Source organism: Pseudophryne corroboree, chromosome 2, assembly GCF_028390025.1.
Source record: "Pseudophryne corroboree isolate aPseCor3 chromosome 2, aPseCor3.hap2, whole genome shotgun sequence".
Classification (NCBI taxonomy): Eukaryota; Metazoa; Chordata; class Amphibia; order Anura; family Myobatrachidae; genus Pseudophryne; species Pseudophryne corroboree.
In genome coordinates, this window is record NC_086445.1 from 239,731,539 (window position 1) to 239,747,054 (window position 15,516).

The 15,516-nt window shown below is 46.8% G+C and overlaps 1 protein-coding gene across 1 annotated transcript in view; it reads left to right on the forward strand.

The window, feature by feature from the left end:
• The window catches only part of LOC134991388 (aquaporin-2-like), a 30,649-nt gene extending 27,439 nt beyond the window's left edge, over nucleotides 1–3,210 (forward strand). The window contains exons 4-5 of the mRNA XM_063950741.1: nucleotides 2,478–2,558; nucleotides 2,892–3,210. Of these exons, the coding sequence (XP_063806811.1) occupies nucleotides 2,478–2,558; nucleotides 2,892–3,110 (300 nt within the window). The 3' untranslated portion in view covers nucleotides 3,111–3,210. The remainder of the gene's footprint in view (nucleotides 1–2,477; nucleotides 2,559–2,891) is intronic.
• The last annotated feature ends 12,306 nt before the right edge of the window (nucleotides 3,211–15,516 follow it).

A 15,516-nucleotide genomic window follows, 5' to 3' on the forward strand; every position in this document is an offset into this window, starting at 1 on the left:
AAGACAATCCAGAAATCGCGTACCACAACTCACAATTTGAAGAACTGTGTAACTCCTATCAAGGTATCTTTAAGTTTTCACATGAAGATCACAATTAGAGATTTCTGATATGGTCTCCAGGCGTAGGTCATATAAAAAGATAATAAAAACAACCAATGTGTAATAGGTCCTGCTAGTATTAAGTGTGATAAACAGGGTATCTCCAACAAACTTAGATAGATTTAGGGCGTACCCCACTCACACATGCATAAAGAACTATAAGCATATAGCGGTTTCTTTATAGTGGAACACACACAGGGTAAATGTGGTGACATTTATTCCGAAATCTGTTACATCTGAGCAGCTTAGCGCCAGTTGGACTACCCCGACACATTTTGTTCTTGTGTTAGCTGTGTAAAGGGTTGGGTGCCTCGCTACTCTGGGGGTAGTGAGCTGAAATAATGATACAACGTCCGTGAGGGCAGAATCAGAACGAGTGTGGAAAGGGGTGAAAAGAATTGTCCATAGACTGCCTTAAGTATTGTGTCTCCTTCTCATTACGAGATCATTTTGTAGAAATGGTGGAAATCATTCCCCTATTGGAGTCCAGCCATGCTGGTTCTGCCCCACTAGCCTGGGAAGGGATACTACACTGAGAAGAGGAACACTGTGCCTTACATGAAATACACTCTTTGACTGACATACTGCAACAGTGAAAGCACACACACAGGAAAAGGTTAAAAGCACTTGCAGGCACCAACTTACAAACTGAGCTCCAGTGCCTGGAGGCGGGGCTATATAGGAGGCGGTGCAGTGCATCCTGGGAACAGTCAAAGCTTTAGCCTGTTGGTACCTCGGATCAAGATCCAACTCTACACCCCGATGTTATTCCCTGTGGAATACCAGTGTACCCCGCTGCAGAAAGCACAATTAACCCACAAAGAGCCCATCCAGAGAGACACAGAGAGAGTATGGAACCAGCACACGGCGCCCTTATCGCTAATGCCAAGCTTAGCTGGGTCGCAGGCTAAGTACCTAGATTAGGGGCTTAGTACACTAGAAATCGCTCCCCCCTGCTATGACCCCCTGGTACCGCTGAGGTAAACTGGAGGCTTTCCGGAGGACCTGCGCGTCCCTGTCAGTAAGCGTCTGTGTCAGCTGCAGTAGGGGAAATGGCACTTGTGAGCTGCTGGATCCGCTCATAGTGAAGCCCCATACCTTCAATGGCACGTGGTCTTCCTGCTCTTCTTTATACTGGCTTTATGCGTCTGTGTGCATAAAATGGAGTAAGCCCCCTTTTATGGCTGTAGTGTCAGTCTGGGTACTGTGTACACTATAGTGTGCTTAGTCAGGAGACTCAGTCTGCCCCGTTTAGAAGCCATGCGTCTGCATACCCTCATGCCGCCATAATGGCCGGTGACCCGCTAACTGGGACACCAGCTTAGTACTCCCCACTCTTCATTCTTCTGGCTCTGTTAGGGGTGGCGGGAATGTACGCTCGCTGTGGTGGGGCTTGCGAATAGTTCCCTCAGGAGCTAGCGTCCTGTCAGCGGGAAACGGGACCATTAACCCTTAGTCGGGTTGGGCTATTTTCCCCCCTAAGTCCCATGAAGCAGGCAGGCTGGTGCCATCCAGTCCTGCCTGAAAATAACAAACTTTTAAAATAAATGCAGAAAACTCTTCAGGAGCTTCCAGAGACGTGACCGGCTCCTCCGGGCACATTTTCTAAACTGAGTCTGGTAGGAGGTGCATAGAGGGAGGAGCCAGCACATGTAATCAAACTTCTATAGTGCCCATGGCTCCTAGCGGACCCTTCTATACCCCATGGTACTAAATGGATTCACAGTATCCCCTAGGATGTAAGAGAAATTAATGATAAAGCAAGTCTCCATAGATGCTACTCGTAATGTGTATGACTACCAAATGAAATTGCAGTGTAATCACCTACAGTACATATATAAGAATCAGAAAAATACATGGTTTACCAGTAGTTGAGCTATGGGGCGGTACATCTGCTGACCGGGTTCAAGCTGGATGCGTGTTTCGCCAGTAGTAGGCTAGATCACCACTAATTTATCATGTCTTCCTACTACAGTTAACACTTCTCCACTCTCATTCTTCTCCCCTCTCCTGTTTTTTTTCTCTCCCAGAATTGAGGATGAGCTCTTTGCATTCCTTTCTCCCTTTTCCATTTCAATCTGTCCACTTCACCCCATTCCCTCCCACACAATGCTTGCTCATACTGTACACTATGTAGCACATATCTTCGATCTATATCACTCTACTTGTGCATTCCCCCATGTTTTCCCAACACAAGCTCATCTCTTATATTCAACTACTTTTGATGGTGCACAACCTTCAAATCAACACCCTTCATTCCCTTTGCAAACTCTGGTTCACCTACTTTTCTAAACTACACATCTTTCCATTCATTCCCACTGTCTGTAGATAGTAAATTAAATACTCTTTACTTACTGTATGTTTTTATCCCTCCATAGGGACATTTCTCAGGAGGCAGTATGAACCCAGCTAGATCTTTTGGCCCAGCTTTATTCACAGGCATTTGGGAGCATCACTGGGTGAGTTGTACCACAAAAATTGGTTAAAGGGAAATACTATAATTATGTTGTGAATATTCTGATTTTTTGGGGGGATTTTTTTTTTTCATTTTTATGACTAGATTTAATTTTCACTGAAAAATTATTTTGTTTTTATTGTATTAATACAATTTTAAAATAAACATTAATAGGGATTAAATAGAGCATATTTTTCATCTGTTTTGGATAATCATTTTTAATAAAGGTTATTTTTAGTTGAGACTATTATTTTCTTGTGATGGAACCAGGACATTAATATCAGTGATACACTACTGCTCAAAACTGACATCTCTAATCATACCTTTTTCTCTCCAGGTATACTGGATTGGTCCCATGATGGGTGCCTTCCTAGCAGGTGCTTCCTATGAATTCTTCTTTGCATCCAGTGCCTCACGAGAGAAGCTGGTCGCCTGTCTCACCTGTAAGGACATTGAGATTGTAGAGACAGCAAGCATCTCCCGATCTTCCCTCTCCATGGCTACACAGACAGCAGCACGTGGACGGCAGACAGAGTCAAAACATGAGCATAACTAGCAGAGAGAAATGTATTCTCAAAGAAGGATGCAACTACAGTTTATATGTCACACACCTAAGGATTGCAGTAAAGCCATGGAAATTATTTGCTAATAAATTCACCGGGGGCTATCCTGCAAAATACCGAAAGGCTAGTCATCTCTTTGGTATCCAATTATTATTATTTATTACCGGTTATTTATATAGCGCGCACATATTCCGCAGCGCTTGGCCATTCACATCAGTCCCTGCTAGGAAGGCCAATCCTGGGCCGTTTTTTCAATCCCGGGTTTCGGGATTGAAAAACGCTCAATCCTGGGATTCCCGAGATCCCAGGATTGCAGTAGGGAGCAGGGAGAGTAGAAGGGTAGGGCACTGGAGAAAGGTGTAGGGAGCAGGGAGGCTGTAGGGATCAGCGCTGGAGGGTGGGTGTAGTGTAGGAAGCGGCGCAGGAGGGTGGATGTAGGAAGCGGCGCGGGAGGGAGGCTGTATGGAGCACTGCAGTGAAGTAGGGTGGGTGTAAGTAATACTACTTACTATTAGGCGGGCGGCAGCCATGGACACACGCTGAATGCACCGGCGGCCTTTCAAATTGTAGCACTGGGTGCCAGCCAGTCAGAACAGGCAGCCAATCAGGAGCCGCTGCTGCGGCTGCTTCCCTGATTGGCTGTCGGCCGGCGCTACATTTGAAATGCCGTCGGCGCGGTCTGTGTGTTCATGGCTGCCACCCGCCTAATAGTAATTATAAGTATTACTTACACCCACCCTCCCTCATTGCACATGCGCAATCTAATCCAGTGAATCACAGGATTGGAGGACCCAATCCCGGGATACAAATCCCAGAATTTTTGTGCCAGAATCCCGGGATCCTGCCGATCCCGATTCCAGGATTGGCCTCCCTAGTCCCTGCCCCAGAGTTTTCAATCTTTGGAGTTTACAATCTATGTTTTCTACCACATGTGCATACATTCACGCTAGGATTAATTTTGTTGGGAGCTAATTAACCTACCAGTATATTTTTTGGATTGTGGGAGGAAACCGGAGTACCCGGAGGAAACCCATGCAAACATGGGGGGCATATAGAAACTCTATACAGTTTGGTCGTGGTGGGACTCAAACCCATGACCTCAGTGCTGTGAGGCAGTAATGCTAATCATTACACTGTCCGCGCTGCCCAGTTGATAGATCTACAGTAAAAACATAGACAGTCATTAGGTTGACCCCAAATGGTCGACGTACAAAATGTTGACAGGGTCAAAAGGTTGACAGGTAAAAGGTAGACACTGCTTAAAAGGTTGACAGGTTCAAAAGGTCAACAGGTTCAAAAGGTCAACATGACACATGTAATTGACACAAGTTTTTTGAACTTCATCATTTGCCATCCACGTGGACTACGATTGGGAATAGTAACCTTGCCCGAAGCGGGGCAAGGGTACACATTTCCACTAATTGCCTCAGATATGGTAAAACATACAAAATTACCCCAGAAAAACTTATGTTGTCCATTTTTGTGTCTACCTTTTGACCATGCTGACCTAATGTACCTGTCACCCTTTTCTACTGTCTATCTTTTCTATGTTGACCTGTTGACTCTGTCGACCTTTTGCATGTTGACGATTTCGGGTTGACCTATTGACTGTCTTAGTTTTTACTGTAGCTCTATTGTACCACTATAGGAAAAGCAACTGTAACCATGGATCCAATACAAGACACTCTAAACTTTGTTGGAAAACCCCTTCGATAAGGGATGTCTGCCATTCGTAAAGCACTCGTGACTGGTTAAAACAACCTGCGCTTATCCATGGTAACTGCCGAAAAAAGTCCCCAAACACCTGAAAATCTCCCAGGACTAAGATGGAGGATACGGATGGGTGGGCAGCCTGTGGTATAGCCTGCCCTCCTCCATCTCCTGCGTCCTGCACTGTGGGAAAGACATCCGAAGTGCTGTACAAGGCCAGGGAAACAAGGGAAATTCCCAGAAGAAAGGACCACATGGTTTTTATCAATTGGTGAATACAATACTGTACACAAAAGGCCGGAACAATCTCCTAAAGGATACAATTTTTGGGCAGGTACACCAGATACGAAGAAAGCCAGCCTCTCCAACAGCACAATAATATAATAAGGCTTTGCTAAGTAGGCTAAGATAATCAGAATAAAGATTTTTTTCTACACCCACTCTGCAAATGTATTTTAACCCCTTCGCTGCAGAGGGGCTCGTCATCTGCACACACCTTAAAACTGCTGATAACGCGTCCCGTTTGTCATCTACAGCAAAGTACCCAAGTTAAAATGACCTTCTCTCCACAAGCACTAATCACTGGTGGAGAGAACCGAGCAGCAGTGACATCAGTGCGCGTACAAGCTGATGCCAGTTCAAAGTAAAAGAATATGGATTGCCAGAGAAGGTGGTGGTGGGGTGCTTTAAGTCCCTCTATCTCCCCAACCCTGGTACCTAGAGAGATGGGGACACCCTTACTTGAAAGAGGGAATCCCCTGTTTCAAACTATGTGCCCCATGTCATCACCAGGCAAAATCACCTGCACTACAGAAAGCTCATGGAGTCTAGGGATGAGGGAACGTCTCCTTCCAACCTGGCATCCTTAAAATCAGGGGCAACCATTTTAAAAATAAGGGGGTCTCATCTTTCAAATGCTGACTTGAATGATTTAACTGACACTGTGACATCATATATAAATTTTTGAGAGAATTTGTGTGTACCATCCAGATCTATCCGTATTTTTAACAATAACAAGCCATGGTTTAGTTTGAAGCTTAGGCAGTTGCGTTGTGCCAAGGAGGAGGCCTATAGTAGTGGCCAGGAACAATTTCTCGGCTAACGACCCTGTATCTGTGTGGAGAGGCATGCAGGCTATTACCAATTATTTAAAAAACACCTAGCCGTACTGTTATGGGCCGGAAATTGGTTGACAAGCTTTATGCCTTTTACTGCAGGTTTGAAAGGCCTGAATGCATAGATGACACCCCAATAATTACCTTGCCTGAGGTAAGTAGTGGACATTGTAGTCTGCAGGTGGACCAGGTTGAGGTGGCAAAGCTATTTTTTTTTTTAATTGTTTATTTAATTTTCAGGTTATAAAGGATTACAACGACCCCCCACCACACGTGGGGTGAGCCTTTTCGTTAAACAATATAATACTAAGAGCATAAATATAACCACGGGAAACAGCGATAAAATATACATCTGGAGTAACAGAAGCAGTTCAATCGGATGGGAACCAAAAATTAAACTCGTGACTATAGCAGTAGAGAGAAGAAGACTAAAGACAAAGCAAGAAGAGAGAGAAGAAGAGAAGGGAAAGATTGGGGGGGGGGGGGGTATAGAGTAGGGGGAGAAAAGACAGAGTTAGGGGGAACCGCCGTCGCGTCTCCAAACGCCATAATCCTTGCTCAGAGCGCTAGTGTAAAATGGGAGGTAACACTTGAGGAACACGAAGAGGGAACACTAGGGGTAATCCCAAATCCACTCGACAGGTCAGGAGACCACAGAAGTCATAGTAGGAGAGCCACCGAGCCCCCAGGGGAGCGTATTCTACTTGCGGGAGCCTGAGAGTCGAACCATAGTTCCCAAATCAGAAGAAACTGGAAAGATCTATTATGAAGGTATGCAGTGATTTTTTCCATGCTTGCGAAGTACCATACTTTATTGATGACCTGTTTAATAGGGGGGGCCTCTCTCTGTTTCCATTGGAGGGCAATTGAGCACCTGGCCGCATTTAAGATCTGTGTCAGTAATTTACCGGCTTGTGGAGGGACGTTAACAATGGGGAGGCCTAGTAGAAAAGACCAAGGGTCTTTGTATATCTGGGTCTGGAGCACTGTACTCATCAGGCGTGCGACCGAGTCCCAAAATAGCATGCTCTTAGGGCACGTCCACCAGATGTGGAGGAAAGAGCCATGACCGCCGCATCCTCTCCAGCACATGGGCGAAGAGGAGGGAAACATTTTGTGGAGTCTAGAGGGGACAAAATACCACCTATATAATATTTTGTAGGCGTTTTCCTTTACTAGGGTTGAAATGGAGGATTTCGCGGCCGCAGTGAAGACATCCGACCAGTCATAGTCAGCAGGCAGCGGTCCTAGGTCCCGTTCCCACTGGAGTACAAAGGCCGGGGTCGCCGACTGGCCCCATGCCTGAAGAAGGGAGTACAGTAGGGAAATGATTCCTCGGACAAGCGGTTTGTGATAGCAATAGGACTCCAGGGTGGATAAAGGTTGGAACGGGGACGAGTTCGATAAAGAAGAGACAAAATGTCTTAATTGGAAATAGGTAAAAGGATTCGCTTCCGGGAAGTTATATTTTGACATGATATCCGGTAAAGGTGCACAGGCACCCTCGGACAGCACGTCCAGAACAAAGCGGATATTCCTTTCCAACCATGGGCAAGAGCGGGTCAGAGAATGACCCGGGGCGAAAAAAGGGTTATCCCACAAGGGGGTAAGCGCAGAGGGGGATGACAGCAGGTGAAAGTGACGAGTGCAGTAGTCCCAGATCTGGCAAGTGAATTCCAGCACAGGGTGCAGTTGCAAATGAGGAGATCTAGCTCTAGAGGGGGATAAGAGTAAGGACGACAAAGATGGAGTGTGGCTAAGCGCCGTTTCCAACTGGAGCCAACGAATGGACTGCGTAGGGGCGAACCAAGCCACCGCTTGGCTAAGATGAGTGGTCAGATAGTAAAGGCGGATATCTGGAAAACCTCTACCCCCATCCTCTACTGGCTTGCGTAAAGTAGAGAAACCTATCCTAGGGACCTTATTTCTCCACACAAAGCGGAGCAACCAAGAGTGGATCTGTGCCAAGACAGAGTCCGGAACTTTCACTGGTAGCGTCTGAAACAGATAAAGTAGGCGGGGGACAATGTTCATTTTCAAAGCTACTATACGACCCAGCCAGGAAATAATCAAAGATTGACATTTATAAAGATCGGCCTTAAGGTTTTTAAACAACGGTGGAAAGTTTTCCTGTGGCAAAGCTATTTGGTCGGCTAAAGTCTAGGAAGGCTCCATTACCAGAGGTTCTGAAGACCTATGCTGAGCAGATGGCTCCTGTTTTCTGAAAGATATTTAATCAGTCCTTGGAATCGTGTGTGGTTACCACCTGTTTTTAGTGTTCCACTATCTTCTGCAGTTTCAGGTTTGAATGACTACAGGCCTATTGCCGTTACATCTGTAGTCATGAAAACCTTTGAATGTTTGGCGCTGAATCATTTGAATAATTTTTCCCCATTGATTGTAAGGTTGCTAACAGGGCCCTCCTACCTCTATGACTGTTTGTTTTTACACAGTTTTCTAATTGTGTCCAGTTGTAAAGCACAATGGAATTTGCTGTGCTATATGAGAAACTGTTAATAAATAAATAAATAAATAAATAAATAAATAAATAAATAGATTTGAAAGAGACGGCAGGTCCTCGCTTGGACTCCCTGCAGTTTGTCTATCGAGCAAATAGGTCAGTGGAGGATGCGGTCAACATGGAGCTCCATTACATCTTGCAACATGTTGACCTGCGTGGTACCTATGAGAAGATCCTGTTCGTTGATTTCAGCTCAACGTTTAACACGACTGTTCCAGGGATACTGTTCTCCAAGTTGATAAACTGTGGGGTTCCATTATTCACCTGTAAATGGATTGTTGATTTCCTGACGGACAGGAAACAGTTTGTGAAAGCAGGGAAAGTGACTTTGAGTGTACGTACGACCAGTACTGGCACCCCCAGTGGTGTGTCCTATCCCCTATACTATTTTCTCTATATACTAATGACTGTGCCACCGGTAAGCCATCCATGAAATTTTTACAATTTGTAGATGACACCACTGTAATTGGTTTAATTAAGGATGGGGACGAGTCTCCAATAGGAGAGAGGTGGATCACTTGACCCTGTGGTGCTGCTGAAACCAGGTTTAATTGTGATTACCATGATATTCGCTTATCCATATATGTGAATTATTATAACCATGGGCTGTTACAAAAAGAGTTTTTAGAAACATAGGGCCTGATCAGACCTGATCGCTGTTGTGCGAAATCGCACAGCTGCCGATTATCGAATGACTGCGCATGCGTATGCACCGCAATGTGCTGGTGCGTCGCCAAATTGTGACAGAATGGTGCAAAAAATTCGATCGCACAGGCGTTCACAAGGTGATTGACAGGAAGTGGACATTTGTGGGTGGTAACCAGGGAGGCCAATCCCCGGATCGGCGGAATCCCGGGATTCTGACCCAAAAATGCCGGGATTTGAATCCCAGGATTGAAGCCTCCAATTCCGGGATTAATGGGATTAGATTGCGCATGTGCAGTGAGGAAGGGTGGGTGTAAACAGTGCCGTAACTAGACATTTTAGAGCTGTGTGCAAGAAACAGCATCAGCCCCCCCTCCCATATTTAAAATAGGGCCAGTCATTGCGTGGCTTCATGGGGATGGGGCATGACCACAAAATAATACCAATTCATATTAAGCTGCACAGTAGTCTCCATTATTCAAATTACAGAGCACAGTAGCGCCACGAACACACATTACACCGGGTAGCGTCCCTTTTAGACATTACGCCAGGTAGAGCCCCTGTCACACATTATGCCAGGTGAAGCCCCATTTTACACATTACTTCAAGTAGAGCCCCTATCACACACTGTGCCAGGTAGAGCACTCTTTTACACATTACGGCAGGCAGAGCTCCATTTACACGTTACGGCAGGCAGAGCTCCCTTTTACACATTACAGCAGGTAGAGTCCTCTTTTACACATTACAGCAAGGTATAGTTCCCTTTTACACGTTACAGCATTTAGAGTACCCTTTTACTCACTACGGCAGGTAGAGTCTCTTTTACACATTAAGGCAGGTAAAGTCTACGAGCACTGCCCTGAATCATCACCGTCTGCAGTCCCACCTGGCTATCTGCAGAAACAAGGTTCCGATAGCGGGCCACAGCCTCTCAAAGTAATGCACGTTAGTCACATTACACCACACAGTATCGCACGTTAGTCACATTACACAGAAGCACACGGTAGTCACATTATACCGCACAAGAGTGCACGTTACTCACATTACACAGAAGCACACGGTAGTCACATTATACTGCACAAGAGTGCACGTTACTCACATTACACCGCACAGTAGCGCGAGTTAGTCACATAACACAGCACAGTGTTACCTCTTATACACATTACACCGGGAAGAGAGAGAGAGAGTGTGTGTGTGTGTGTGTGTGTGTGTGTGTGTGTGTGTGTCTAAAGCAACTATTACTTACATACTTACATCCCATCTGCACTGACACTCAGCTGCCAGCCTCTGTTCCTCTGAACTTTCTCTCTCCACACAGTACTGGAGGCACCAGTGGGGGGGCATGAGTAGTACACTCTCTTAATGCTGTAGCTGCAGGCAAGGATGCGGGGCATGAGGGAGTGAGTGGGTGGGGCTTCGGCCGCCCACTCAGCGGAGGTGCGGCCGGAGAGGGGGCAGAGCCTGCGGACATTCCATAAGGCAGGCATGGCGACAGGACATTAGTGAGTGAGTGGGCGGGGCTTCGTCTGCCCACTCACTGTGACAAGCAGAGCAGCGGCCAGAGAGGGGGACCAGGAAGGAGGCAGAGCCTGCAGACACTATAGATGCGGGGCATAAGGAAGTGAGTGGGTGGGGCTTCGGCTGCCCACTCACTGGGACAAATGTAGCTGTGGCAGGAGAGGGGGACCATGGAGGTGGCGGAGCCTGCGGACGGGCAGCTGCAGTGCTGCCCGGTGTAATGTAGTTAACTACATGAGGTGCAAGAATGAGCTGGGCGCACCTCCCCTCGGGCAGCGCTCAGGCAGTGGTGTTGAAGCTGCCTTCTATGATAGTAGTGGCCCTGCGGGTGTTGCCGGCGGTCCTGCGCCCACAGTGCAAATGCGCTGTGTGCCAGGCACCGCTGGCACACACCTAGTTATGGCACTGGGTGTAAGTAATACTTACTATTACGATTAGGCGGGCGGCAGCCATGAACACACAGACCGCACCGGCGGCATTTCAAATGTAGCGCCGGTGTCATTTCAAATGTAGCGCCGGCTGCCAGCCAACCAGAGCTGGCAGACCGGCAGCCAATCAGGGAACGGACGCACTGATTGGCTACCGGACTGCCCGTTCTGACTGGCTGGCGGCTAGCGCTACAATTTGAAAGGCCGCCTGTGCTTTCAGCGTGTGTCCATGGCTGCTGCACGCCTATTGGTAAGTAGTATTACTTACACCCACCCTCCCTCACTGCAGTACTCCCTACAGCCTCCCTCCCGCTCCGCTACCTACACCCACCCTCCCGCGCCGCTTCCTACACCCACCCTCCCGCGCCTCTTCCTACACTACACCCACCCTCCAGTGCTGCTCCCTACAGCTTCCCTCCCGCGCCGCTTCCTACACTACACCCACCCTCCAGCGCTGCTACCTACAGCCTCTCTGCTCCCTAGACCCTTCTCTGCTGCCCTCCACTTCCACTCTACCTGCTCCCTACACTGATCCCTACTGCAATCTCGGGAATCCCGGGATTGAGCGTTTTTCAATCCTGAATCCCGGGATTAAAAAAACGGCCCGGGATTGGCCTTCATAGTGGTAACTTGCTGTTTTTCAGGAGTGTCAGGAAAAATGCAGGCGTTCCCAGGCGTTTTCAGGGCGGGTGTGTGAGGTCAGCTCCGGCCCTGATCAGCCTGTTTATATCGTACTGTAGGAGTAAGTCCTTGGCTGCGCAAGGGGCGGGTTTTCACTCTTCCTGGGCAGAGACTATCTGATCGCAGACCTCTGCAAATTTGCAGCACAGCGATCAGGATTCAATTAGGCCCCTAGTTTCTTGTTATACATAAAAAAGAACTTTGGCAATTTCTGATATATACTGTATATTGTATATTTTTCTTTCATTATTTACGTGTGTACTATTGCCATTTGTGTTAATCTGTAAGGGACTAACCATGTCTTTCAAGATTATTTTTAATGCATATCAATAAAATAAAATTTTAACAAGAGAAGTGCCCCAGCAAAAAAAGGCTTGTTTTTCTCTTAAGGGCCCTACACACTGGCCGATTGGCCGCCGAGGTGCCCGATGGGCGATACAGATGATGGACGACCCGGCGGCGTGGAGGGGGGTGACAAGGGGAGTGAGGTTTCTTCACTCCCCCCTGTCACCCGGCCTCATAGCCCTGCATGCTAATATGGTCCATATTGGCTTGAAGGTATAAACGATCCGGCACCAAAGAGGAATGAGCGCAGGGCAGCACAATGTTCATCGTTGGTGCATACACACTGAAAGATATGAACGATATCTCGTTCATCAATAAACAAGATCGTTCATATCTTTCAGTGTAATCTGTAAATGTATAGGGCCCTTTATATGTTTAAATACAATGTGCTGCCTGCAGGAACAATCTGGAGCTTAACCCACTTAAAACGGTAAATATGGTTGTAGATTTTAGGAGGGGTCCAACCCTCGTGCTCCCAATTACAAGAGCTGCCAATATTGTGTCTGTAGTGGACTCCTTTAAGTACTTGGGGTCAAGAATCTCATGTGACCTTAAAGTGGGGACCCAATATTGACGCTATTGTCAAAAAAGCTCAGCAAAGACTGTTCTTCCTACGGCAGTTGAAAAAATTTAACCTCCTTCGTGAGTTGCTGATCCTGTTTTACTCGGCCATAATCGAACCTGTGTTATGTTCGTCAGTTATGGTCTGGTTTGGTTCAGCAGCTGAACGTGACAGACTTAGGATCCAAAACATTTTTCTATGCCGGACAGCGTTGAGCGCCCCCGGGAGACTCAGATGCTGCACGGCTCCCCCAGCCCCCGGCTGTGTGCGCTGCGCAGCTTGACTTGAAGTCAGAAGTCATGCTGTGCAACCAGCCGCCCGCCAGACCTCACCACAGCCCTGCACTGCCCCGCATCTCAACACCTCTCCTCGCAACAAAGTGACCCACCTTTCTTCCCTCCCTCTCAGATTAGAGTGAGTGATCTGATCTTATCTAGGCTCTTTAGGGCGTAAAGGGGGGCGGGGGGGGGGGGGGGGCACTGAAAATAAACCAATCCTGGGATTGAAAAATGGCCCGGGATTGGCCACCCTAAGCGCAACTATCCCCTTTATCAGACTTACAGTATGTAAAAGGAATAAAAGCCTGCTGCAGTGCAATTGTAGTCGGGTACTTTCCTCATGCCAATTGCTTTCACTTTCAGGCTCCCGATGATGCTCCAGTTTGGGAACACTGGTCGAACACGGATGAAAGCTTACACTCCTGGGTTCTGCAAGTGAAGGAAAATGCGTTATATCAGGATGACCCTCACTGGGATCAATGGGGGGTCATCATTGGCCTTTTTGGATACACTCACTGTATTTACTCTTGTGACTCCATTGGATGACCGGTCCTGATCTCAGTACTTGCCAATAAACACAAGACAACAGCCCTCCTGTACGACTGCAATTCACTTTTTCCCTAGCATGTGCCACCCAAACCAACCTGGCTACTCAATAATACATCAGGGCCCTAACTCTCACTGACCCGGTGAACAACAATCCAGGCTGAGCGTAGCATACTCCCTTAACACACTATTCCTAGACTTCCCCAACAATGTTTTTATCCAAACAATGAGGTAACAGCTACAAAACAAGGCAACAGCAGAGTTCCAAAACCAGATAAAACACACAAGCAGGTACCTTACTAACAGCCTATCTTTAATGAGGGCCTGACTGTGGGAGATGCAGTGACTTATCATAGCCTACCTTTAATGGGGGCCAATAGACCATTTGCTCCCAACCACTGGAAAATAGACAATGGTTGTTCAAACAAATAGGTTAAATCAGTTTGTTTGGAAAAATGTGTTAAATCAATAGTTTTAATCCATTTTCCAGTGTTTGGGAGAAAATGGTTGCTTGTCATTTGCTCTCAGCCATTGCCAGATTTTTGTTCTCACCAGACAGATTGGACAGATAAATCTCACCATGTGTACACGCCTTAATGCCATCCCGTGACCCAGGCCTAGTACCTGCCTATCAGTGGGATCTCTTACAACTAGTATAGTGCCTGATGCCTGTCTGACCAATGGGGACTCTTACATAAACTACATACTATAGAGTTTAGTGCTCTCTGCCACCTCGGCCTATTGGCACTTAACCAAAGGGCCTTTTGTGCAATACTATGTAGTGCCTAATGCCAACAGCCCCCTAACCTTGAGGTCTAATGCTCAGTTTAGGGCCTAATGCCCTCAGCGCCTTGGCCTATTGCTGCCCAACCTTGGGTTTTTTTACCGCTACATTGAGCCTAATGCCCTTATGGCCTCTAACACCCAACTTTTGAGCTAAAGGACTAATGCCTTGCAATAACTGCGGGCCTTATGCCCGAACCCTGGTGGCCTAGGGTGATATTAGCAATGGACTTACCAGTCTCACGCTTTGTCTTCACTGGAGGTGGGACAACTCCAAACCACCTCCGGGATTCCAGCAGTTTTATCTGAGGCGGGGCAAACCCCACCGCCTCAGGGCTTCCTTTAGCCTTCACCTGAGGAGCAGTGGATGGCGAAAGCTTGTTTGTGCGGTACAATGCTTCCTCAGAACTTCCAGTGCCATTATCTGAGACCGCCGCTGTTACTCTGCATAACCGCTGTTAACCCAGTGTATAACACTGTTGCCAAATAAACCCACAATCCAGGTTAAGGACGTCTGTGTGGACTAACCTCCATTTCACAATCAGCTGGTACTTAATTTAACCAAATAGGTTCCATTAATAGGTTATATCAATAGGTTATATCGTACAAGTTGTTAAATATAACAGCAGAGAAAATATTAGCATTGCACTGTCCCTTTGTAAATGATCTTACTTATTGCACAATAAGTATAAATCTTATGCTCTTGAGCCCCACCTAGTGGTAATAATTGTTTATATTAGTAAACTGTAAACACAATTCTTTTATGTAAATGGTATTTACAAAAAAATAGCATTATACGTATATTTTTATGCATGTAGATTCTATATACATTGCTTTTTATGTTTTGGAACTGAAAAATGCTGACACTGCAGAACGCAGAAAGGGATCGGAGCTGAATGAAACCTCACACACAGCAAGTGCTTTTGTTCCCGAGGATGCTCGCACAGCGCTTTACAAACAATCCCAATTGCAGATGGGATAATCCCATAGGGGAGCTGTGGATTTAGGATGCCTCTCCCAGACTGACAGGAGCCAGAGAATTGTACACAACGGCAAAACCCAGCTAAGACACAAACTGCCAGTGCAACAAAATCAGAGCATACCAGATATGAAGGGTGGGGACCACCTCACCCCAAGTTAAAATGCATATTATTTCTACAAGCATAAGTTTATACATGTGCTGGTATCACATCAGGACCACACTGGCAGGCAGCATTTACATAGCTTCTCTACTGTCAGACAATACAATAACTATGCCTGCAAAGTG